The sequence below is a fragment of the Heliangelus exortis genome, chromosome 12 (genome assembly GCF_036169615.1).
Source record: "Heliangelus exortis chromosome 12, bHelExo1.hap1, whole genome shotgun sequence".
Classification (NCBI taxonomy): Eukaryota; Metazoa; Chordata; class Aves; order Apodiformes; family Trochilidae; genus Heliangelus; species Heliangelus exortis.
This window is the reverse complement of record NC_092433.1, coordinates 12435670-12461962: the sequence shown is the minus strand read 5'-3', so window position 1 is coordinate 12461962 and position 26293 is coordinate 12435670. Positions and strand designations below refer to the sequence as shown.

General features: G+C 42.5%; 1 protein-coding gene across 5 annotated transcripts in view; it reads left to right on the top strand.

Annotated features, from left to right (window-relative positions):
• The window catches only part of ARIH2 (ariadne RBR E3 ubiquitin protein ligase 2), a 30222-nt gene extending 6578 nt beyond the window's left edge, over window positions 1–23644 (top strand). For all 5 annotated transcript variants that reach the window (XM_071756039.1, XM_071756036.1, XM_071756041.1 and 2 more), the window contains 13 exons: window positions 10198–10265; window positions 11949–12012; window positions 14337–14484; window positions 15194–15315; window positions 16208–16317; window positions 16953–17070; window positions 18530–18580; window positions 18680–18701; window positions 19928–20079; window positions 21122–21265; window positions 21612–21680; window positions 22618–22701; window positions 23159–23644. In XM_071756039.1, coding sequence (XP_071612140.1) covers window positions 10198–10265; window positions 11949–12012; window positions 14337–14484; window positions 15194–15315; window positions 16208–16317; window positions 16953–17070; window positions 18530–18580; window positions 18680–18701; window positions 19928–20079; window positions 21122–21265; window positions 21612–21680; window positions 22618–22701; window positions 23159–23230 — 1224 coding nt within the window. In that variant the 3' untranslated portion in view covers window positions 23231–23644. The remainder of the gene's footprint in view (window positions 1–10197; window positions 10266–11948; window positions 12013–14336; window positions 14485–15193; window positions 15316–16207; window positions 16318–16952; window positions 17071–18529; window positions 18581–18679; window positions 18702–19927; window positions 20080–21121; window positions 21266–21611; window positions 21681–22617; window positions 22702–23158) is intronic.
• Window positions 23645–26293: the final 2649 nt, after the last annotated feature.

Below are 26293 nucleotides of genomic sequence, written 5' to 3'. Positions count from 1 at the left end.
ATCTCCTTTTCCTTGTCATAGTAGTGGTTATGTGCTGCTTTTCAGCACTAGTTTGTATTTAAAGCTGAGTGGTTGCCCCTGATGGGGAAAGATAAAGGTAAATTAAAGTCAGTCTTCAGGAGGTACGATGAAGGCAATACCTGACATGGTGTCTGAGCAATTTGCTATCACAAAAAGTGAATATACTAATGCAATTCCCTAAAGCAAAGAAAAAATAAAAGCAATAAATAGCCTCAAAGCTATGTTTGAATATTCTGCCATTATGTAGTGTCATTAGGTGATTCACTTTCTGAAGGTTAAACTGGGGGGGGAAAGAGGAAAGGGGAGTGGGAGTATGCTGAGCCTGTTTTTTCTCTGATATACTGTCTACGCACTTTTAAAATGCAGAACAGGTATTAAGAGCATTACATTCTCGTGCTTGCAGTCTGTATAACAATCTCAATAAATAGTATTTCATTTGCTCTGCTGATTAACCTTCAATGTTTGTTTTCTTAAACTTTTTTGTTCAGTTCAATTCAACAGTCTGCTGTTTGGGTTTTATCTCCTCCCCTTAGAGACAAAAATTAGTTAAAAACTTGTCTGATAAGAGCATGAAATTTATGTCCTTGTATCTCTTCCTGTCATAGAAAACTTTTATCTTGCTTTTTATCAAATAGAGAATTTATAATAAAAAAATTAGGACAGACAAGGTAGGAATAGATAGATACAGCTGTTATGTGTGCTGGGCCTGCAACTACAGTAGTGGTTATCCCAGAACCATAGGGAAGTTAGAGGAACTTTGTTACTCTGAAAGTTTGTTCTCATTATCATAGTTTTAGTAAGAACTACAAGTAGATCTTTGATTTCCAAGAAGAAGGAGATGTTTGCTCCTTGGTTAGTGCTGTTAGTCTGGAGATCTGATTGTGAGGGTTCAGCTAATACCCTGGCTAAATTAAGACAGCCTGTCTCTTCTGAGACATGCCAGGAGAAAATCTCAAACTAATATCATCAGAAACTGTGATTCTCTGACCAAGAGGCCTGCAACTTGAAGCAGATCCCCAAATTTTAATTCTTCAAAAGGTCACTTGATCAACAGTCAGCACTTGTTAAGGTCAATATTCTTGTAAACAGAATGGCACATATTGCCTGCAAATAGCAGGCAAAGGCATTTATGTCAGTAGTTATAAAATCCAGCATCTTTCAAAAATAAGGAGTTAAAATTGTATTGTAGTAATTTTGTTTTCAAGATAACTCAGTTGTCATTGAGTGATTGTGTGTCCTGGAGTGTCAGTACATGCATACAGACAGTAGGATACTCAACAGTTGCACAAACAAAGTTGACCCTGTCACTGGCAAGCAATGTTAGTGTGTGATGATGTCATATTGGTTTTGTTTGTGAATGGCACTTCCTGGCTCTGCTGAGGGTCTCTGTGCAAGTCTGGAATATCTGTGATGTTGCAAATTGCTGGCAGTAGTTTCTCTGCTTCAGTGATGAGATGGATCTTGCTAGTTTTCAACATGTTTTTGTTTTTTAAACTGGTGATACAAAGATCAGATCAGATAAAATATCAGATAAAACAGTTGCCATTATTATTTATGAAAAAATATTACCCTGATATTATTGTAGAAGCTGATAGTCATGAAGAAGCTAAGATGTTTCTGCACATAAAAAGTAACAGGGTAAGATAGTTGGGTTGTTTTCCAGGCAGTTGATACTGGTGTAGTCTTTCCACTAAAACCAAAGGAACTGTAAAACGGAAGAACTTAAAATTATCAGTTTGCCAGTGTGAGTAATCTGCTAATATTTACCAGACAGCAAAAAGCTTATTGAAATAAAAGCTTGTGATGTGTTTTTTAGCCCTGTCACTTGAAGAATAAAACTTGTTAGGTTCAAAAAGTAGCTGATGTTATGACAGTTCTGAGTCTATTGATCCATGTTACCACTACTGATCTTTCAGGAATAAGCTGTCCTTTCATACATTCCTACTCACCTTACTGGTGTCACGTCTTTCAGTGGAACCAAATTAGAATTTGCTCATAAAAACACAGCCCTGTGGAACTGCTGGGCACACTCAAATTGCGCTGACACTGAACAGTTTGTAGCGCTGCTTGGTGAATGCTGGCAGTGGCTCTTTTCAAATACCACCCTTAGCAGATCCAGAGTCATGTGTGTGGAGATTGGCAGCCTGTGTCAGCAGCTCTGCCCGAAGGAGCTGGATCCCTCACAGAATTCCTCTTCTCTGCTGTCCCAAAAACTCCGTGAAGAGGCAGATGCCCATCCAGGGCCTCCCGTGGCTGCCGGTACGGCCATGCAAACCCCCACCCAGGGTGGGATGTGGGGTGCAGCATTGCATGGTCATCCTTTCTGATCCCACAATGATTTAGTGGAATTTATCTACAGCATAAAATGGCAATTGTAAGAGTCTAGCTGTTCCCAAGTACCCCCAGCACAGAGCAGTATTAAAGACTCTTGAAATATTAAAATGCACATACATAAGAACAGAGGTATGGAAGCTAACTTTGAAAACAAATTTTTCTGAGAGCCAGCACTGTTAAATATTAGTTCATACTAGTAAGCAGTTAGCAAATATTTAAATAACATGTATTATAAATGGTAGACCCTGATAGGCAAGTTTGACTTCTCCACAGAAGCCCTTTGGTGCTGTTTGGCAATGATAACACACTGTTTCAAAGTACCTGTAAACCCCAGATTACTCAGGACATGCAGGTTTATATCTGTAACATTGTCTTTTAATACCAAACCAACGTTATGCAGCATGTCCAGTCTGAAGTTGTAACCCTTAGGAGTAGATGCTTTTGACACAGGCCTTTTGTCATTTAACCTGCTTTTTATTCTCAAACAAAAAAGATCCTGCAGAAAGATCCTGCATGTTCTGCTATATGAAAGCTGTGTTGTTGCCGACCAGATTCAAAATACCTGTATTTTACTACTAACCATCAAGAGGACATGTATAAGTCCCTAAATGTGTTCACTGTGTGCTATATTTCAGCTCCTAAAGTTCTTGGTTTGTTTTGGTTTTGTTTATATTTTTTAAGCATAGTAAATTTTCCCACAGTTGTGGTCAGCAAGGTAAAAGAGCTGTCAGAAGGGCCCAGGCCTGGCAACCTTGTGAGAACATCATGAAGTCATTTGAGGAAAGAAATCAGTTTTGTTCCTTATTGCCCAGTGCTGTCGAAATTCTCAAACTGATTGGGAAATGTGGAGGGGGATTTATAGCCCACACATTTCTTTGTGATTCACGCCTTAAGTGTATCTTACAGCCAGTATGACTCTGAGGAGACCAGAAAAAAAAAAAAAAAATCTGTCCACAGCTGTTGATGAGTATGATCTTGGTGGGAGGTAGAGGCAAGACACAAGTTATTAAAAATGCCGAAACAATCTTTCAGTTTCATGTTGCAAGCTTACAGCTGGACAACATGATCACAGGCTGCAAGCAGCTGAAGTGGGTCGCTAAATTTCTGTGCAGTGCATATTAAGGATGGCACAGCAGGAGTGGGCTATGTTGCATACTATGAAACACTGTTTCTACAAAGCAGATGTTCCTCCTCTTCATCTTTTTGTATCAAAAGAAAAATGCCTTTAGAAGCTGGGATTGTCAAATAAAGGACTCTTATTTGGGACTGAGCAGGGATTACTCACAGCAAAGTTACCTAAACCCTGTGTGTGTGTTTGTGCTGCTGTGGCTTTGTGCCCTCCAGTGCTTTCCCATTCGAGTTGGTCACCCTGTGCCACCACTGGCAATCGTGTGGATCCAGGTTATTACCTGCCCTTCACTTTACCTGCATGCATCCTTCTCATCCTCCTTTCTGTAAAACAAAGAATTTTCCGCTTCTGTGTTTTGCTGGGAAAGCACCAGGGCAGGGGCTGAGCTGAGAATAGCAGTGGGGTGTGTTGCTGGGGCTTTTGGCAGCGTGCAGGGAATGCTGTGTAGTGGGTGCTGATTCTCTCAGACACTACGGTATGTTGGAAAGAATAACTCCTGTGAGTACAGCTGGAGAGTCTCATGTCAGTCTTCTATCTGTGTGTTGTCTTACAGCTTTCGTGATGCATTTCTTCACTCTAAATCTTTCAAAGAAGGAATTTCATAGTTATTTTGTAATAATTCCTTCTGGCGTACCATCTTAAGTTTTTTGTTTGGGTTTGTTGGTGTTTTTTCTGAATCTCCTCAGGAAGGGTAGCCTAACAGCTTGAGAAATACGTATGTTGAGATTTTGTAGCTGAGTCCTACTGATCCTGTTTGTTGGCAGCTGCAGCTGAAATTGTTGCTGTCCTGTGTAGGAGAGCGGATAGATAAAAGCAACGTGTAAGTGCACAGAATGAGTAAGAATTTAACCCGAAATCCCCTTTCTCCAGTACGTGGCCAGCTAGGTTATGCACTGATGGCTTCACGAGCTGTGTGTGTAACACTAGCAGTGCTCACCATTCCCAAACTGCACTCTGCCTCCTAAATATGCTTCTAATCTTGTGGACTGACACCAGGTCTCCCCATGCCACAGGGTGAGTGATGGGGTGTAGATTAAAAGCCTGTGATGAAGCCAAGCTTGTGTAGTGCTCTTTATCAAGATTGTTCCATGGTGTTGAGACTGCATCTACAGACAGTAAATTGCAGTTCTTCCCTCTGTACTCTGTAACCAGGAGACGGGCTGAATGCCAGACAAATTGTAAGCAATACTGTGAGTGAAATCTAAAGGAAAAAAAAAAGCAATACATCTGATTTCATTGCAGCTCTGTATTTTTTCTTCTGATAAGTGAAATTAATTTGAGTTCAGCTTTGGAAACAGCATTCTAATGTTCAGAAGCCTGTAGCAGATCTGAAGGACTTTGCTACGAGACTTTGAACACTTGGGTGTTTATGGGAGGTGATGTTAATCATGGCTCAAGCCCCTGTAACCTCTTGAGTTTTCTACCAGGACTGCGTATTGGAAGTCAGCTAAAAAGAAGGGTAGATCAAAGCAAAGGAGAAAATTTAGTCAAAAAACTTTTTTTTGTTGTTGCCCTTTTATTTCTTCTCAATTCCTGATATTTCTGCAGTTTTCTGAGAAGCCCTCCAGTAAAAACAGGACAGTTGGATGTTTTTTCCAGTGGAGCACGGAGGGAGTCAAATCTACTTTCCACTGAGTAATGAATGCAAAATTGCATTTTTTCCATTTGTGGGTCACTGCCTTCACCTCAGTATCCTGAAGTGGTGTGGCTGAAGGTATTTTTTTATTCAGCAAAATTATTCGATACAAAGTATGGTTTCTTTCTGAGATGTTATTGTTCTCTACTGCAAATTCAGTTCAGTCTCTATTTTTGTCCATCATTGCACACTAACAGCAACAGCTTCATAGGCCCTTGGTCTATGTGTTTCTGCTGTTGTAAATAATTTAAGAGTGTGTTTTTCAGAAGTTCTGATGCAACACAAACTAATGTCTTCCCAAGTTCATCCTTTAGAACTAAAAAAAGTTATTGGTGGATTAAAATAAATGCTTCTCAGGATTAATCCTATTTGCTTAAATCCATCTGTATAAAAACCTTTGATTAAGGGAAATGGAAGCTGTATTTCTTTATGCCAGGTTTTTGTTCATCTCGGCCAGACATTTCAGTGCAGCCCTGATCTAACATGAAATGTCAGCTTGGTGCAGAGCCATGGGATGTCAGCTCCAACCAGATCATAATATCTGCAACTCATTCTGAATTTAATCTCTTTGAAAATCATGGCATGATTCTTGTTTTAAATTTCTGATGACATATTTCTGCAAAAGTGAGGATTGAAACATACCACTAAAAAAATGGGCCATTCCTTGGAGAAAAGTGAAATGAACTCATGAGATATGCATGCAATATAAATATGCATGAGCAATATCTGTAGAGTATAAACTCTACAAAACAGGGGGTTTTTTTAGCTTTTAAGAAACATTTCTGTCTGAAATAGCAACTGTCAAAGTAGAATGGATCAGAAGATTCTCCACTGTTGAGAGATGAAACTTCAGCTTTTCAAACAGCATAGCTTGCTAGGGAACCAACCTGAGACATCATTGTCTTGGAGTTCTACAAACTAAGCAAGGTACCAACAGAGCTTCTTGGCAAAGTCTTTTGATATCATTTGGTCCTAGAGAGTGCCAGACCCTCTTGCACTTCAGAAGTGAGCAAATTTTGCTTATCTTGGAGAGTAAAGATAAGGAGAAAATTGGAGATAGAAATAATAATAATTAAAAAGTACTGTGTTCTTTTCCAGAAGATGAAGAGATGTGTGTTTAATGTGGTGGTGTTACTTTTTTGTTCTGCTTTGAGAATCTAGTTTTGTCCAGCACTATGTAAATTTTCAGACTTTTTTAACAACTAGAATCTTTGCCTCGTGCAAAGCAGCTTCATCCTGGCACCCTTCCTGTGTTCACAGACACTGTGCCACTTTCCTGGTGCAGTGGTAAGCATTAGGGTTTGGTGCCTTTTTCTGGCAATCAGCAGCCTTCTGCCACTGTTAAGTCAGAATTATGGTGATGGAGGTTTGGAAGAAGCTTTTGAGGTGACCAAATTCCTGTTTTAAGATGATGCTTGAAACTGCAGGTTGGATGAGATCCTCTCTCTACAGCTTTGCTACTCTATTATGAAGAAAAAAGCGCGGTCTTGAGTAAAAAAATTTCAGGGTTCTATTTGGACTGAGCTGACCTTTGGTTTAAAGTTTTAAGCTGAGGAAACGGAGAAATGAAAATGTGGGGAAGACATTTTTCAGCATCAGTAGTGCTTTCTAAACTTTAATAAATTTAATCACAGTTAGGATTGTTCTGGAGAAGTCAAGTTATGTTGAAACATTGGTACAACTTATCTAATGCCAACAAAACCAAAAATTGAAGTGCAACGTCTAGAATATGCATCCCCTTCTGCACTGTAGTATGTATAAGTATTTTACTGAAATGACCTTATTATTCTGAAATGGTCTTATTATTCTGAAATGAGAATAGGAAAGTGTAATCAAAGCTGGCAGTTTATCAAAGGCATCTTTTAAAATTTATTTTACACCTCAGAAAAAGCATTTTCTTCTTGGATAACCTGGCATTCTTTTGGTACCCAGTGACTGATAGGGGACTGAATCATAGCTTTTCCTGCAGTGTAAGTTTGAGATCTTTCATGGTGGGAAACTTCTGGCTGTCTAGCAGTCAGTTGCCTGAACAGCAAGCAGGGTGGATTTTCTGAGCTCCAAGGCTGTGGTGGGTGCATGTGCAGGGGGCTTTGATGTCTTCTAACTGAACAGTTCAGCCAGCAGTATCAGCTTCTGTACCTTGCTTCTTCAGTACTGTAAGGTAATGAATTATGTACATCTAGTCCAGATTTCTGATTGCAGTGATATTTTCCTGTGCTCAGTATGTCTTGGCTCCTGCTTACAAAGAAATACTTCAAGTATTCTGGGATATTACTGTGAAAAAACTGGCTGACTTGGTAAAATCATTCACTTGTTATGAATCGTTGAAGAGACTGTAAGGTTGCCAATCAATAAAAGCAGGTTTTTGTTAAATACTTGTTTTTCTTCTCATGCTTGTTTTCTTGAATCTCTCCTCTACTGTTGACCCTTGATGGTGTTCATATTTGTCTTCTGAATTTGCTGTTAGTGAGCAGGATGTAGATTGTCAGGTGGTGAAACTCCACTCAACAGGCACAGCCTCAGCCTCATCTGTTATCTGCTTGTCCCCAGTCCCTCTTTCTTACAGTTTGAATGTTATCCATCTTTAACATGTCAGAACTAGTATTTCCATGCCAAGCAGACCCTGGGTACGTTGGTGCAACTGGCTGACTCTGGAACTTGTTTGCAAGATTTCATGCACTCCAGTCAGGTAGTAGCAGAACTTTTTTTCTGCATCAGGGCTTTTATCAAAGTGGCCTCATGTCATGAAACCTGGCTTTGTGAATTGAAAATGTGATATTCTTGGGTGCTTTTATGATGAAAGTAATAAAATTAGCACTACAGCTGGTCAAATCAGTGCTTGCATTTGGAGTAGACCAGGAATGTTAACAGAAGCTTTGTTATTCTTCTAGATCTGATAATTTGGTGTCTTTCTGGAGCATTAATTCCAGATTGTGCCTGGCAAATAGTTTTACTCAAAAGCATTTGATTCTACTAGAGTATCTTGTTAAATTTCAGAAATGTGTACACTAGTGTTTGTATTTCTCCTTCTGTACATCTTCATTCTTGAATATCATGATACTGCAGTGGGTAGTGAGCCTGCTATGCCTCAGGCTCTTAAAATCCATCTGGAAAATGTTCATTTCCATGTTACAGATGAACTTCTCATTTAAGTCAGGTCATTTTGTTGTTATAGATATTCTTTTGCCAGGATGGTAGTTCTTCCTTGCTGCTGCAGCAAAATAATTTCAATGCTGTTAGAGAATTATTCATTAGCATGTGGTTTGCATTTGCAGGAAGCCACTCTTGTAGAGACCACATTCCTGATGCTTGTTTGTTTTACAAATGTGAAATGCAGATGTCTTCCTTGTACAAGCAACTCCAAGGTGTCTGTCTGGGTCTGCCAGCCTGGGGGCTTAAGATAACAACCCAGCCCAGGCTGGCAGTGGCAGTGAGTGGTGCCAGGCAGCCCTGTGTGCCACGATCCATTGGATCACAGCTCCACAATGTGCCTGGGCAGCCCTTGTTTTCTCAGGGTCACATTGCTGGTAAAGTCGAGGAAGGTGGCAGAGCAGGTCTTAGGCAGCATGAGCTCTAATGCTTCAGTTCTTCTAGAAAAAGGATTATCTGAACATTGAAAATTACTCTTTTATTACTGGGACTTCTCAGTGGCCAGGGAAGTGGGCAAATCTAGGAAAGGAGAGGTGGGTATGAGCCATGCATTGGTGCTGCACTGGTTTAGCTCTCTGAGCCAACCATCCAGCACTGATAGATGCCACTGTCAGGGCCAGGGCACTATCATGTTGCAGGAACCAGGTCAGTGATGTTGTGAAACTGCACCTCTTTGGTGGGGTAGATTCAGAAGGGTAATGAATACACTGCCCCTAGGTGTGCAGAGCCTGCCTGCTTTGTAGCTTTGTAGGAGTGACCGTAGCTTGTTTTCCTTGAAGGATTGTGTTGGGGTTGCTGTGTATCTGTATTACCAGGACATCTGATCCTGTGATTCACCTGTAGCAGGATTCAGGTAGTCTTAGGGCTTTTCAGCTGGTGACTGGGACTGATGGCTTCTCCAGGGGAAAAAAAAAAAAAAAAGAGCTCTTCCTGCAGCTGGGACAGGAGTTGTGTTTTCTGTATGTGTAATAGTGAGAGCTTGTCTTGGAGGGTGTTGGAATGCAGAATGTGCAGACCAATGGGCTTACCGAGGTGCTTCCTAACCCAGTGAAGAGGCAGGAGTCATGAGCCTTCTGAACCCCCTGGAAGAAGAGATGTCATGTTTGTTTGAGCTGATAAAGGCATGAAAGGGTAGAGAGGCAGGTTGGAGGTCCAGCAGCTCAGAAGATGCCTGTGGTCTTGGTGGGTACAAGCCTTTTTGCACTGGCAGACCAGGCTGTTTTCTTCTGAAATAAACTAATATACAGAAGCAAAGGAGAACTTGTTTGCTTGTACCCTTGTAACGTGACTTTAAAAGTTGTGCTACAGTATTCTGGGAATGCTGGGGCCAAATGGACTGGGCTCGTGCTTGTCAGGAGTCCACTTAGTGCAAGCAACTGTGTGAAAATAGTCCCTGTCACAGCAGCTTTCCATCTTTCTATTCCAGTCCAGAGTGTAACTTTCTTATCCATGGCAAAGGCTTGAGAAAATGTTTTTGTTTTGCCCCCTACCCTTTTCTGTCACAGCACATCTTCATTTGCAGCTTGTTACTGCTTCTCCAGCTCAGTAAATGGTATCTGTCTGCCCCATGGTGCCTACTTTGCACACTTACTGAGAGCACTGATCCCACTCTGGTCTGGGCCTCTCAGGTGGTGACCATGGTCAGGACAAGGTGTGGAGCTTCCATGAGCTAATACTTGATTCTTTTCCTCTCTGTGCTGTTCTCATGAAGCACATGGGTGAGTTTAACTATGTTCATGCTTCATTCCAACCTGTATATTGCACGTGCACTGACTGTCAACATTATGTCTAGCAGTTCAATGGAACTGAGTATCACTCAGATATTTTATTACGTTTGTACAATTTACTAGACCTATAAGATCGTAGTCCTAAGCAGATGTGTGGCCTCAAAATATGCCTAACTTTTTTTTTTTTTTTTTCCACATAGGTATCACATGCTGTTGCAAAGCTAGTATTAGTTAGTTTCCACTGGCAAATCTCAGAGATTTTGGAAAGGTAAGTATAAATAGTCTTTTCTCTGCTGGGCTCAGTGCTTTCCCCCCTTGCTTTGCAAGAATGCTTAGGTGATCTGTACGTGTTTTTCTGACAAGCATCTTCAAACCTGAAAGCAGGCCACATAGTCCAATCCAGGGGCCAGAAGCAAACCACTATTTTTTTGAGGCTGCATTGCCTGCAAGAAATTAAGAGAACAGGGAGAGCATAGTGGTGGCAAATGGCTTTCAGTCTGAGGAATTATTGTCATGTTGGGAACCCTGTAGATGCATTTAGCTTAAACTTTGAGATAACAGATTGAGAGTGTTGCATCTATATATATTTATTTTAACAAATACAAAGATAACATATGTTCTGCTTTGAACATATGAGCCATAAATCATAAAGAACACTGAACTTATGCTGATACATTCTTCAGTAGAAGATTCACATTTCAGCTTTCACTCCTTCTGAACATAAGTGATGTTTTCCAAGCTGACAAGCTATTTGAAGAGCAGAAGATGGGAGAGAAGTGCAGCCCCCTTGTTGCTTGGTCAATGTCACTATAACAAAGCCCTCCAACTGATTTCAAAAGGAGAGTTTGGACTCTGCCCGAACATGTAGGGGAAACGTGTCAGGAGGCACTGCTGTCTGGCAGCCCCTCCAGAAACTGCCATCTCGGAACTGAACATTGTCTGAAAATAGAGAGCACATCAGTCTGACTCATTCTGCTATGCCATTTTTGGCCCTGTAGCCAGCAGCTCCATCCAGTGAACATATAGAAAATGTATGGAAGTTGCTGCAGCATCTTTGGTTGATTGGTTGATTACCATGCATCCTGTGAAAGGTTTTCTCTGGGGAGTGTGGCGGGTGAGATATCTGCATAGCAGCTCAGGGTGATTGTGCAGGTCAGCTGATGAGATTTAAACAAGACTAAGTTTGGGGAAGGATTTACTTCTAAAGCAGTGACCTTGCAAGTTGTTCTCCAGTTGTTCTGATCCTCAAACTTCTGTCTAGGCACAAAGTGACATTACCAACTTAAAGATTTCTAATACAACTTAAGTGTTAGTGCAGAGGGAGGATTTACAGCACCTGCTACTTTTTCTGAAATCACTGGTGATTTTTTTTACTGGAGATGTGCATGTTCCTATGCAATGGAAATCACAAACAGCAAAAATTCTCATTCAAAGGCTGCTGATAGACAGCTTCATTTGTAAAGGGTGATAATCTGTCACAGAGTAAATACTTAACTAGATAATAAGCTAGAATTATAGTGAGATCTAACCAGCATAACTTGATTTTACAAAGGAATAGGAGACAGACAGGAGCCTCACTGGAGTGTGTTATTGTGGCCACTGACTTGGGACTGCTCTAGATAGAAAAATCTTAGCTTCAAAAATAACCTTTTGGGAGGAGGGAGAGAGCTGCATAAAAATATTTATCAAGGGATGTGAAGGAAATGTTAATCCATTACTGGAGAAGTATTGTTCCCATTTCTGACTTTGAAGCAACTCTCTCAAATTTTGTTGGTGACAATTCAGCTCAGTGTGTGTAAGAGCCTCAGACAGGACACATTTCCACTTTCCTTGGTGAAAGCTACCCCAACATTTGCACAGAGCCTGTTATTCATTCAGGCAAGAAGGAACATTTTAACAGAGCAAAATGTATTCAGAAATTGATTGGATCATTCTTCAATTGCCTTTTCAGACACAAGTCTAATGCTGCCCAGTTGCTAGTAGAAGCACGAGTTCAGCCCACCTCATCCAAACATGTAAGTATGCTAACTATTTTGGTCTGTTGCCTTGGCAGACACCTCTGACCCACCTCATCAGAGTATTGCATTACTAATGGCTGTCTGCCCCACATTAACCCTTTGCAAACTCAGGTCCAGCAGGCAACTCAGTGCTGGGTTTACTTCTTAAATGAGAATGCATTCAAAGGTGCCCGACTTTAAAATAGCAGATTTGCTATTGTCTTGCAAATAGTGTTCAAGAATTACTTGCCTCAAGAAGATAAAGCTCATATTTTTGGCATGAGTGGTTGTACACAATGGAAGGAGTAGAGTACATGGGCTTGGCTGCCTCTTCCAATTCTGCTCTCTGTGTAAAACACACTCAAGGGAAGCTTGGCCTGCACAGAGTGAACAGAACTTGTCTGTGGCTGGAAAATATTTTTTTTTTTCTGGTTTGGTTTGGGTTTTTCTTTCCCTGCAATGACTGGTTTCTACACTGCTCTGCTGAGGGATGCTTAAGCCAGTGGTGTTGCTGCTGAGCTAATCAGTAGTGATATTTGAACCAACAGCTTGTGTTTTGCAGCCAGGGCTACACAGGTCTTCAGATAGTTCCACTTCACCCTTTAAATAGAAATTTCCTGTTGCATGTTTACAGGTTGCATTCACAGTGGGTGTCTTGGTTCAACCCATGGTCACCCCAGGAATACATTGCCATGTGTCAGATTTTGAGTGATAAAATATTACATCTGAGAAACGCTCAGCTGGGGAGAGGGTAAATTTTAAAAGCCTGATTTGGCATTTGAACTGACGTGTAACTAGCAGAGGGTGAAAATGTTAGAACAGCTTACAGGAGTAAAGTTCATGAATTCAAAATAAATTACCTGCCTAGAGCCCAGAAAAAAAAATCTTTGCTGTTTGACATACTTGCAGATAAGTCCATGTATTTTGACATTTGTCTGGATCTTGTATAAACTGTTACTTAAGTACTCTCCAATGCAATGGTAATTTCATTTTGGGAAGAGAGATACCACAGTTTAAACGTTAGATTAAATCTTGACAAACTTGGTGTGATAGGCAGTTCATTAAGTATTTTGGATGTGCTAGGGGAAGTTGCACTGTGCTTCAGCTCTAATGCAGAATGATGATATTCTGGGGACAGATGCTCGTGCTGTCAAGCAACTGTGACCCTACAGGGTGAAGCTGCAGTGGTGAGCTCAGAGGGAGAGCTTGCAACAGCCTGAAGCAACACATTTTCTGTTCAAGTTGAGCAGTTCATGTAGGCAATCAGTGCAGTTGCAGGCTTGGTGGATCTTGTTCTGGTCCATAAATGAGGCTGCGGAGAACAAAGATGTTTTATTTCCTTTTCCATGTGTTCATGCTCTAAAACAAGCTCAGCTGGTCATGTGGATGGATATCACGGTGCGGCCTCTCCATGCCTCTGGCATGCAAACCCAGGCATGGAAGCTGAGGGCTGTCTTGCTCAAGCTTCTCAAAGAGTAGCAAAGGTTTAAGTGGATGAATACAGATCATATGACTTCTTACTGAAAAGGGAAACAGGAACATAAAAGCCAGGCTCTACAAAAGCTGTTAGCAGTTTCATGATGATGTGCTAGACCTAGTTCTTCAAGTCCCAAGGGTGAGCCAAGATGTGTTAGAGCTTGATCTGTTGCCTAGGGATTAGTTCTGTGCTACCCAAGGGGTGATCCAGACTGCTTCCCAGTGGTTTGGTGAAGCAATAGCAGAATTATGGCTGACTTGAAACAAACCCTCTAATCCTTTTCAGCTGAAAGGATGATGCCTGCTTTGCCAAGTGTAGCACAGGCAGAAGAGATGTGACATGATGGTCTGTGAACTCATTCTCCTTTCTGTATAAACATGCTACATGCTGCACCTTCAGTTGCATCCCCTCTTACTTAAAATCACTGTTCAGTAAAAGGGCACTGCTAAGCCTGCTTCCAGCTATAGCTGCTCTCCAAGGCCTTTGGAACAGTGAGAGCATTTGCCCCAGCTAACAAAGAGCATCAATGAATTCAGGGAGGGACTAACACAATGTATTTCCTCATTTTTCAAACAAGTCAAGAGTAAGAACCAGAAAAATAAAGGAAAGTTCTGGATAGCACTAGAGTAGAGGCAGGAGCTCTTCAGTGGCTGTCAGCCTGTTGTGCTCCCTGAAATTAAAGAAGTTCACAAGAAGGACTGACTATGCACAGCAGCACAGCAGCTGCTTATGAACCTCTTCTGTCCTGGCACTCACCTGAGACCCTTTTTGCAATGAAGGTGATGCAGGTGCCTGTGGATGAGGTGAGAATACCAGGGCACAGCTGGGATACCTTCACTGTAATGCTGATTTGTCTCTCTCCCAGGCAATGGTACATTCCTCCCATCACTGCGCAGTGTGTATGCAGTTTGTCCGGAAGGAGAACTTGCTCTCTCTGGCTTGTCAGCACCAGTTCTGTCGCAGCTGTTGGGAGCAGCATTGTACAGTGCTTGTCAAGGATGGTGTTGGAGTTGGTGAGTTCAAGGAAAATATTGTACTGGGACTGTATTTGCCTCATTGGGTGTTCTGATGTGATGTCTGGCTGAATTGGTCAGAAAGGTCTCAGTAATGAGAAAAGAGAGCATGGAATGAGTATTTGTGACAAATTTAACTTGAACTAGAGGTGTTGCTTGAATCCCTGGTTAGCATTAGCACCTGGAGGGCACTACTCCTGTCTAACAAATCATTCAAGTCTATAGATCCATTTATTGCTTTTCTGCCCTCATGATCTCAAAAGCAAGACTGTAACAAGTTAGAAGCTGCAAATCTGTGTGTTTGCATCTCCCATGATGTGTTGTTGCACTGCCCCTGGAGTGGATGTTGATGTGAATGTCTGTTCCTTCTGTGTTGGGTAGAAGCCAGCAGTTGCCAGAGCTGCTTTGAGTTTCTACCTTGCCTGTTCTTCGTGCTGGCATGGTAGTATCATGCAGTTTTCTTCTTTAAATCTGACCTTATGAATACTGTTTGAAGCACTTACTGGTCCTGGATGCACATGTGCCCTGTCATCTTTCAGTGTAGACAGTTGGGCTTCAGCTTTTCATCAGCCCTGATAGATTTGTTTCACAGTTGTGTCCCTCTTGCTACAACAACAGATGGCACCTAGGAAACTGTGTGGAATGCTCGCTGTGCATTCACTCCTTAGTGTAAGCTGCACTGTGCTAAAATGTTGCTTTCTCTTCTCAGGGGTTTCCTGCATGGCTCAGGACTGCCTGCTTCGGACACCAGAAGACTTTGTGTTTCCATTGCTGCCTAGTGAAGAGCTGAAAGACAAATACAGGCGCTACCTCTTCAGGGACTATGTGGAGGTACAGGGTGTTCTTCAGTTTTAAAATATACTGGGTCAATTCACCATTGACCTGCAGAAATTTTGTTTGATGTGTCTTACATTTTTTATTAGAAAAACAGTGACTGCAGCAAAATTGTCCCTGATAAATGTGATGTGGCTGCTCGTCTAGGACACCTTCTCTGACAAAATGCTCTAGCAGGCTGCCAAAGTAAATTCTGTTGTAAGGTCACACAGTAACTCCTTGGCTAGTGCTTGGCTCTTTTCCTGAAGCATAATTCTCAGTGTTGCAGCTGAGAACTTCAGTCTTAGAGCTCTTGCATAGATATTTTAGGTTCTGGAAAAAAAAAAAGTCACTCATCTTAGTGTAGCCCAACTGAGCTGGCTTGCTCAATAATATTTTATGTGATGTTTTTGGAAATTAAAGCAGAAATTGTTAGGGTTAAATATGCAGGAAGTAGTCTGGTGACCTTTAACCCTCAAGTAGCAGCAAAGCAGTGCAGAAGAGCGGTGTCACCCCTCTTCAAGAAGACCCCATTTGGGAGGGAACCACCACCACAGGGGTGCAGCTGAGTGCATTCTGGGGGATAAGGAGAAGATAGGGAAAGAGCTCAAATGGAACGAAACTGTCTTGGGGCATGGAGTGGTGGTGTCTTACAGTTGTTTGCTGTGCTGTGACCCTCCATTTGAATTCCACATTCTAGAGAAGTGGTAAGTAACTAACAGTCCCTTTCTGAATGTGAAAGAGGTTTGTCTGCTCTGTTGGCTAAGATGTGGTGACAAGTTTCACAGTCTTTATCAACAAGAAGTACTGACTTGGGTATTTTTGAGGAGAGGAATGGCTAAATTTGAACAGATCAAAATAATGCTCTTCTGCACCCACTGCTGATCTTACCACCTTGGTATGTTCACAGAGCCATTATCAGCTGCAGCTGTGTCCTGGTGCTGATTGCCCTATGGTCATACAGGTACAGGAGCCAAAAGCCCGGCGAGTGCAGTGCAATCGTTGCAATGAGGTCTTCTGGTAAGAAACAGAGAAGGTTAAAGATCATGGGAAAAGTGTGTTCTGTCCTTGGAGCTACTCCATTTGCTTGCCAACAGGTTCAATGTGCAGAAGCATCTCAAATGCTTTGCTAGAGTTGTTTGTAACTTGAGTTAGCTTGAGTAATTGGACACTTGGGGTCTGACTTCTGCTGGTGGTCAGCCCTCAACTCCTTGTGAATTAGGCCTTCTGACAGGCAGGGAATGCAGAGCTTGAATAATGAAGGGATTACAAATCTCTCATTCTCATATTTTGGCTAGGTTACAAATTCTTGTACTGCCATAGTGACTGGTAGATTCTCGTAGTGGATGTGGGGGCATCACTGCTATCTGCTGGTATTGAATTTTTAAGTTCATTACAAGTGTTTTGACTCCAGTGTGTCTGATGTGTTGTGAGAATAAATTGTGTGAGAATAAATTTTTGGTGAACATAAAAGCTGACATGGGGGTTGACTGGAGCTCAGCCTTGGTCTTTGCACTCTAGTAATGCACTTTGTGTCCCTTGCCCTTGATCGGCCTCCCAGATTTTGGTCACCAGGAAGATCTCAATTCTTGAGTCACCTCCTTGGAAATCAATGTCTCTGTCTTTCTTCCCTTTTTTTCTTTCCCCTCATTAAGCTTTAAGTGTCGGCAGATGTACCACGCACCCACAGACTGTGCTACCATTCGGAAATGGCTCACCAAGTGTGCAGATGACTCCGAAACAGCCAACTACATCAGTGCTCACACTAAAGATGTAAGAAAACAAGCACCTCTATGTTTTCTCTTGTCCTCTGGTCCTGCCTGGGAAGCAGGATAAAATTCTGTATGTGTGTTAGCATTGTGTGCTGCTTTTTCATAGACTGCATATTCTCACAGCTCCCCAGGGACTGTGTGGTATAACACAACAGAATGCTTCATGCATTAATGCCCTTCTGCAGCAAGGACTTGGTGGTCCTTATTACAGACTTGGTGTGTGTCTTTGGCAGTGAGGTATACTGCCCTCCTACAGGCAAATGAATGGTGTGGGTCCTTTGAAATGATCCATGGAGATTTGTTTAAAATGGGAGGGGTGAATACAGTAAGTGCAGAGTCAGTACCAAAGAAAGCCCTGGTGGTGTTTAAACCTGAACAACTGTGTGGATTACTGTGAACTGGAATGCAAGGGAGATAAAGTCTTGATTTGGCAAGGACAGCAAAATGGGGTAGATGAAGTCTGCAAAATAGCCATTTACATACTTCTAGTAAACTTAGATCCAAGCAAAAGAAATAGTATTACATATTGAGCACTCTAGACTACCTATAGAATTGACTGTCAAAGTTATAGATCTTCTACCTTTATCCTCTAGATTAGCTGTCTGAAAATTGAATTTTTTAATGTATTTTGCGGGTTTTGTGGCCTGACTTTAAAACAGTTCTTAGCTGGCATTTGTTCTACAGGAGCAAATGACAATGTGACAGTGCCAATTATCTGCAAGCTTCAGTTGTGTTAGGAAAGAAAGCACTTAGCTAGATTAAAGATCCTAAATTCCCTTCTTTTTCTGGAGGAGTCACCATGTGGTGGCATTGTTTCTGCTATGCTCTTTTGTAGAAATAAGATTCTGTTATACTGAGTGTTATCCTGGCATACATTTTGCCTGCCATTAAGATATATAATAAGCAAAACTCACTTCCTTCCTTGTGCCATTGGAACCCAAAAAATGTAACTGAACTTGGCACTCCAGGGCACCAATGGACTCTGATGGAGTGAAGAAGTGTGCAGGTTTCACTGTAGTCATCCAGATTCTCTGCAGCTAGCTTAGTTGTCATCTGTTAGTGCCTGCTGAAGGCAGGATTAAGTGCTGATTATCCTGTAGTCCAAGTGGCTGGGGAAGCTACTGTTGTATGTGAATTAATTACATTCCTGTGCCTGAGTAACTACTAACTGGTAACTGAGTGAGACCTGCAGTTTTACAAGGAGTAACAACAGCAAACCTGTTTTCTTGAGCAAGCAGTCAAGTGCTGCAGTGTAACTGCCTTGGCTTTGTCTTTCTGCCTCCTTTTTAAACAGAGCTGTCAGGAATGTGTGGGAGGCAGGGTGTTTGTGTGTTAATATCCCTATAGACACATACGTGTACGTTCAAAGCAGGCTTGAGGGGAATAATCATGTAAGTTGCAATTCTTCAGAAGGCTGCTAGAGACAAAGTGTGAACTAAAAAATGCTTCTGTTTCCCCAGTGTCCCAAGTGCAATATCTGTATTGAAAAGAATGGAGGCTGCAATCACATGGTGAGCAATTCTGTGAACATGTCACACCTTCCTTGTTCTAAGCAGAATTTTTTTTCCTTGCTTTCTACTAACCAGTACCTCCTATCTCTTCTTTTTCAGCAATGCTCCAAATGCAAACATGGTAAGTAGGACTACAAAACAGTTTTCTCTGCAGTGTTTGTGATTATGTTTGCTGCTTTTTTTTTTTTTTTTTCGTGATATGAAGAAAAATTGTGAATATTGACTGAAATTTTTTTCCCCCTATTAAAAAAAAGGTGGACAGGATATGAATTACAGACTTGTGTGTGATAGCTGCTTTTTTTTTTTTTCCCACTGGCTGTGATCTCATCTGGGTTTGATTCAGTGCTGGTTTGGCTCCCTCTCCTTGACATGTCCACTGTATAGAGAAGTCCCCATCTCTACCATAATACTAACAATGGAATCTGTCTCAGGGGAGACCAAGTGCTTTCTAGGTAATTGTGTTTATTGTTAGCTGAAAATACTGGAAGAACTGAGCCATTTACTCAGATCAGCTTAACTCCTTCTGCTTAGTGGTGGAAATAATGAGCTTCAAACTAGAGGAAACTGCAGGAGCTGTGAATTGTTCTGCATAACCTTTTCTGTTGGACTTCTCAGTCCACCCCTGTGCAATTAGCAGCCTGAGTTCTGTGGCTTTTGTGATTTCTGTTGCCTTGGAGTGAGACAGTTTTTTATTCAGCCTTTCAAATTAAATGTGCTACCAGGAAATATTACAATATCAGAAACTTACTTGGAAGATTGTTAAAGATTACTGTCCTCTCTCATTTCCTTTGCTTTGGGGTCCTCAGCAGCACTGGACGTGATTTGATGGAGCTGTGACAAGGGTGAGCAGGCAAGTGCCAAGGTACCATGGTGACTGGCATTCCAGAAGGCTGGTGAACTCTGGAAATAAAATTTTCGGTCTTTTATTCTGAGTTACACAAAAGTGATTGAAATTGGAGCAACTTTAATCTCCTTTTTTTTTACTTTCCAGCGGAACACTCACAGTCTCCCTCTGAAATCAGGAAATTGTCACCCAGGCTTTGCTATTGCTTTTTCCTCCTGTTCTCAATTTAGTGGCTCCTAACTTGAAGTGTCATAAGTCACTGTGATCTGAAGTTACCTGGGTAGCTCTTCCCGTGAGAGAACTGAGTGCAGGCTTTATTTTGCACTAATTAGTTCACTTTTGGATTTGATTGTCCGCACTTTATTCATCTAGAGGTCTGCTATATGTTTCTTGGCTTAACAGAAATACCTGAAAACAGATGGGCTGTGTCTTCTGGAGCTTTTCTTTCTTGGAAGTTGTTTTTTTCTGTGCATCACAGTGGGTGTTTTTGCTGTTTTCTGCAGACTTCTGCTGGATGTGTCTGGGAGACTGGAAGACTCACGGCAGCGAGTACTACGAATGCAGTCGGTACAAAGAGAATCCTGATATTGTAAACCAGAGTCAGCAAGCACAGGCCAGGGAGGCCCTTAAGAAGTACTTGTTCTATTTTGAGAGGGTAGGAGACATCTCCTTGGCCAGAGCTGCTGTAGCCTTTTAATGCTCCCTGCCTGGTGCAAAGGTCATTGCCAGCAATCTCCGTGCAAGAAACTGCCCAAAGAGAATCTGCAGAATTTTCAAGCCCTGTTGTTTTTTTACTCAAAAGCTTGCCCTGCAAATCCCATCTAAAACAGTAATACTGTATCCAAGGCAAATAATATTTCCTCCTGTATTTCCTTATGCTAGAGAAACTCTGTATTACTTGTGTGCCACTCTGCTGTTTTCCTGTCAGCTGAGTGCTGCTGCAGTAAATAGATATTGCTCCAAAGATTTCCTTCCAAGACCAGGGAACTTCTGTTCCTTTCAGTTTGTCTTTATATAGACAAAGAGTAAATAAACTCTGCTGTGTTTTTTACTCCACTGATTGTGCCATAGTTTTCGTGAATTCTTATGTAATCTCATTTTTTAAAGTTGCAGTCAAAGCACCTCTGTCCACACAGCAAGGTTGATGCACCTGGCCATACAATGTGATTCTAGAGCAACATCTCTAGAAGAGAACATGGTAGAGGCTCAGTGCTGCTCCATTTCATTTGTTTCCCCATTAAAAATGAGTTTGTTCTTCCTACCATGAGCCAAGTCCCATGACAAAACAAATATGTTCATTCCTGGCTCTCCAGACCATGCTTAAAATATGCACACAAATGCTGGAATTCACTGAGCCAGTGTTAAATGTTAATTTAAACTCTTGACTTTTCTATAGAAATCCTTTAAGTAGGGTAATCACTATTACTTTCCATTTTGTTAAACAGAATGTGATTGTGCAACCAGGGGGCATTGCCTCTCTTAGGAGCTGGGTTTGCTCAAACCCTGCTCTTTGCTGCTGTATGAAGCCTCCACCACTTGCTACTGGAGGTGCTGCCTTGCTGTTCTTTCCCACAGCATGTCTTGCCTTGCTGGACTCCTCCCTGACTTCAATTTCTGCTTGCTAGAGCTTGCTCCTTTGTAGCAGCAGAGTTCTGGTCTCATGTAGTTTTTTATCTTTCCCCATTGTCCCCTTGCAGTGGGAGAATCACAATAAAAGTCTACAGCTGGAGGCACAGACGTACCAACGAATCCAGGAGAAAATCCAAGAAAGAGTTATGAACAACTTGGGAACATGGATAGACTGGCAATACCTACAAAATGCTGCAAAACTACTTGCAAAGGTGGGTAGTTGTGGCTTCTTTTGGCACAAGAATGCACACCAGAATGCTGAATTCACAACACAAAATGAAGAAGGGAATTAAGGGGTTGTGGGTACGTGGGACAGTGCCTCTGGTCTAGAACATGAACTAGCCAAAAGTCATCTGGAAGTGACCTTTGAGAAATTATAACTTAATTACACAAGTTCTGCCAAGGAAGGTGTAGGAAGTCCCACCATGAAGTGTCCAGTTGTGCTTGTCAAAAGGTAGCTTCTTAGCCTGGTAGTGGTCACACAGATATGACTGTGCTGACTTCCAAGTCTGAGACTCTTGTCCTTCTTTTCTCTCTCTTACTCCCACTCCCCAACAGTGTCGTTACACCCTGCAGTACACATATCCATACGCCTACTACATGGAGTCTGGTCCCAGAAAGAAACTGGTAAGATGTTTTGTGCTTTTCTTTGCTGGTAGCTTTTTGGGGTGTAGTTGGCAGAAGGCTGGGCTAAATTTCAGAGCTTAGCAGTGTCTGAAATATTAGTCACAAGTCTGAGGTCAGGACAGGACAAAATAATAGGTGGGTTTGCACCTTTCCTCTTCACTTGCAGCTGACCAGCAGCTCAGTCCTCTCATTCATTACATTACATTGTTTTCCCAGGGTACTTGGCTGTGCTTTCACTAACAAGCAATTTACCCAAATGTTTTGAGGCTGGAAGTGTGTGTTTGTTCCTTGGTAAGACTTACACAGTGCCATGGGCCATATTTCATGTGGACAGCTGCTGTAGGATAGCTTTTACAGCCTTCAGTCAGGATGTAGCTCTGCTTTTTATTCCTGCTGTAAGTTGCTTGCTGGCTTGGAGCATCCCATGGACTGGACACTTCCAAAGGCAGCCCTGAATTTCACTGAAGAGGTTTTTTCTTTGCTTCAGCTGTTCAGCACAACCTGCCATCCAGTGTCTCCCTGTAGCATATGTGTTCTCTGAGGCTGTGGACAGATGTTACCTTCTGTATCCAACTGTGCAGTGGAACAAGTTACCATTCCCAGCAGTGGTTAATAGTCCCTCTGCTCTGCCTGCAGAGCTGCTCATGAGAGCATTTTCTGACCCATTTTATAGCTAAATGAGCAGAGTTAGGAGGTATTTGAAGTGGTTTTAGGCTGACTGGATTAGTTGAGTGATGCAGGTTGGAGAGTGCTTACACAAGAAACTCCTGGAAGAGTAATGCTGTATAGCTGAAGGCAGATAGAGGAGGCACAAACCTGCTCTGCCAGCACAGCTGTCAGCAGCACGCATTTGTCTGCTCCTCAAGTATAGTTTGTGGCATGAAACTGCTCCACTAAACTGATTTCTTGTGGCTGTCTCTAATTGTGCTTTTTGCAGTTTGAATACCAGCAGGCCCAGCTGGAAGCTGAAATTGAAAATCTCTCGTGGAAGGTGGAGCGAGCAGACAGCTATGACAGAGGGGTAAGTGTTCTGCTTGCTTGAGCCTGCTGGCCTGGTTTGTTGGCCTTAATACTCCTGCAGGAACACTGAGGCAGCTGAGTGAGGGAGGGTTCTGAGGAGCGAGACCCAGGAACTCACCTTTAGCCAGCCTGTGCTCAGTGCCTTGCAGGAGAGAAGGGAGAGCTGCCGTGAGTCCTGCAAACTGAAACAGGACCAAGAATGCTCTGGAGGAAACTGCATGTAGCCCTCTGGTGAAGAGCAGATTCCTTAAGCACACAGCTTCTTAGAGAGAGCAGGAACCAAGTAACTGCAGAGGGAGCTTATGTTGAAAGAAAAAGTATCTGTGCTGTTGTGCTGCAGAGTGTGTGTGAAGTGTGAAGTTTGACCCATCTCAGGCTGGAGCTGAATCTCTCCCTGAAGAAAACCAGCTCGTCTCTGTGGAGTTCCTGCTAACAGTTTCCATCCTCTGTTTTACCAGGACTTAGAGAATCAGATGCACATAGCAGAGCAGAGACGGAGGACCCTGCTGAAAGACTTCCATGACACATAAGACAGGAGGAAGTGACAAAGTGCAGGGGTGAGAGCAGCGAGTGAAGTGATGGCAGCTTCACTGGGATAAGCAGGCACTGCCTCTGGGAGAACACGGCCAAGGACAAAGCCACCCCTCCCCTTGCAAGTCAGACACATGCAAACACCACATCTTAGTCCAGTTTGTTCTCTTATCTTTCTGTTTCTGTTTCTGCCAGGCTAGAGGCCAGAGTTCAGATTGGCATATTTCCTGGGACATTTCCCTCCTGCCCGTGATGGTTTCAGAAGGGGAGGGAGTTTTTCTCTGAATGGCTGTTAATAGTATTAGATCATTACAATTATGTAATTTTCAACGGTTGTAAAATTATACAGACAAACCTTAGAATAACACGCAACCCTTTTTAAAATAAATTGGCAGTGGAGTGTTTTTCCTTAATCTGCTTGTAAATCTAATGGGCTTTTCCCCTTTCTCCCTCTCCCTTCTTCTGACTCAAAAATCCTCCTAGACACCCAAGGAGGTTACAAATTATCTCAACAAGATTTCCCAATGGTCCTTTAACCAGGGCATTGTAGCACTGGCATTGCACGAGGAGAGTGGCTGGTGTTAAGAGTGGCTTCTGCTGTGTCTGACCCAACAGGACCAGCAGTTGCTGTGGTTTCATATGATTACATGTGACATCTCTTTTCCTGTAAATCAGCTGTGCAAAATCCTGCTACATAAACAAAAGCAAACAGGAATTGTAAGGAAAAGACCAGGTTAACACTGGGGAAGATATGCCTTGAGTCAGGTCAGATTCTGCATTTGGTGAATTTTAGGTCTTCCATGTAGACTTTTGCTTTACTTGTTTTTGTGGGGAGGGTGTTGTATTGCCAAAGTGAGTGATGAGGGAATAGTAGTATACAGTTGTTAATAAAGGCTTGGGGCTTTTGCAGAGTGAAACAATCCATGTTATAACAGTGCCATGCAGCCTGGTAAAAGATTATTTGTGCCTGCTGGGTCACATGGCTGAGAGAATTTGATCCCATTCTTCAAGGTGAGAGTAAATACTGCTACATTATGAGGAGGAAAGATGATGTACAACACACTCCCTGGCATGTGTTGGCACTTGAATACAGGTGTGCTGTTTGTGCAGAGCCTGCACCAAGCCAGGCAGAAAATTAACTAGCAAAATTAATTTATTTGTATGATAGTATTGATACTGGTGGGAACTTACCAGAAAAACTGATTGTTAGGAGCATGTGGAGCTTTTTTATTAACATTCTTTTTTCTAATGTAAAATATACACTAAAATAAAAATTTGAAAACCTAGTTCATCTTAGTAGGGCTTAACATGAAAAAGGTTGCTGAAATGCTGAGGCTTGCCTGTTTGCTACAGGAAGCAGGCCACATGTTAACATTTGACAGGTGTGAATGTCACCTGTACCAGGAATATGTTTGCAACCAGGGAGGTGGAGCTAGAATCTGATCTGAGGAAATCTTCACCTCTGTGGGGAACTCACGGGATTCTCTTCCATACTGTTTGGAAGTGTTGCCTTTGATGCATCCCTGTGTGCTCTATTGCCCTTATATAATGTCACTTGACAGAGATTAAACTGAAGTTGGGGGAAAGTGCTAAATTCCTGCATGTCAGAATAAGCTAACTCTGCTGTTGGAGCCTTTTTCATGTACCAGATACATGTGAGTCAAGTATTTGCAGCACATATGATCGAGCAGATTGATTTTAATGAGAGGTGCATCAATTTACAAGAGGAGTAGCTATTGTAGGAGCTAATGCCATGGCCATGCTTGTTGTACACAGCAGAAATTTTTGAGAGGCCTTTTCCTTCCTCCCTCCTCGCATCCCTGGCATGGGCTGCGTCCTCAGGGAATGGGGGAATACAGTATGGAGGAGCTGCTGACAGTGAAGGGGGATTACATGGGAAGCATCCGAGGGAAGAGCAGGGCTGCAGTGGTGGCTGGAGCCAGGGAGAGGGGCAGGGAGGTAGCCTGTGGTTTTAGGGAGCAGTGCCTAACAGGAGAGTTCCTCAGGTGTTGCTCCCTGTGTTCCTGTGTCCTGTTCTGACTCCCCTCTAGGCTGGAGCCATAGAGGTAGATACGACCCCACTCCAGCCATGGTTTCCTGACTTAATTCCCTCCTCTGCTCCCAGCAGCAAGTCTTTGTGCCCTCATCATGATATATTCTAGAGGTTGGCCTCCTCCTTCTTCTCCCCTTCCCAAGTGGTTGTGTGAATCTGGGCACAATGGGCACAAGAGATATTATGGGGGAAGACTTGCTGAGACCCAGCAGTTTGCAGTGTGTCGAACCAGTGTTTAAACTGTTCTTTAAAAATGTAATGTGCAAAGTACTAATTAGGATAAAAGCTGGTATTCTTGTTGTCTAAATGTAACAAGCATAACACCTAATCTCTTTGCAGAACAGGACTGTGGAGTTCCCTAATCCCAAAGAACTCTCACTTCTGTTAGATAATTGTCCATCTTAGAGCTAGATGAGAATGGGGTTTTGTCTCTCTCCCTCCCTGCTGCCTTCCCTCCCTCCCTCTCCAGTGCCCCCACAAAATGCTTTGCTATGAATCCTTGTTTGTAGACAAGCTCAACCGCAGAGCTGTGGCCAAGCCTCCTGAGCAGACTTCTGAGATGCTTGGCTGAGGAACAGTAACACATATTGCACAGTGCGTCCCCTAATTCTTTCAAATTTTCTGAAACCAGAGCTTTGTCAGTAGTTCTGTTTATTTCCAAAGAAAACAAATGCCCTTTCTGACAGTGGTGAAAGTCCTGGTTTGCACGCACAGATCCTGTTTCTGCGCTCTCTGGGAAAACAGCAGGACTGAGGTGCTTGTGCAGCCCAAGCTGAGTGACTTCTGTACTGCTGTTGTACAGAATGTTGTAGGTTCCAAGATGAAACCTGCAGAACATGGGGGCTCTGGGCTCTTTGTGTGAAGTGTCTGGCACTGCGGGAGAGGCAGGGGGCAAGAAGGAAACAGGAGATCTCAACACTGAAAGACAAGGCCAGGCTTTCCCTCAGATCAGTACATGGCCCTATTTGAGTCACGAGGTTACATGAATGTAGGTGAATAGAAAGTGGAT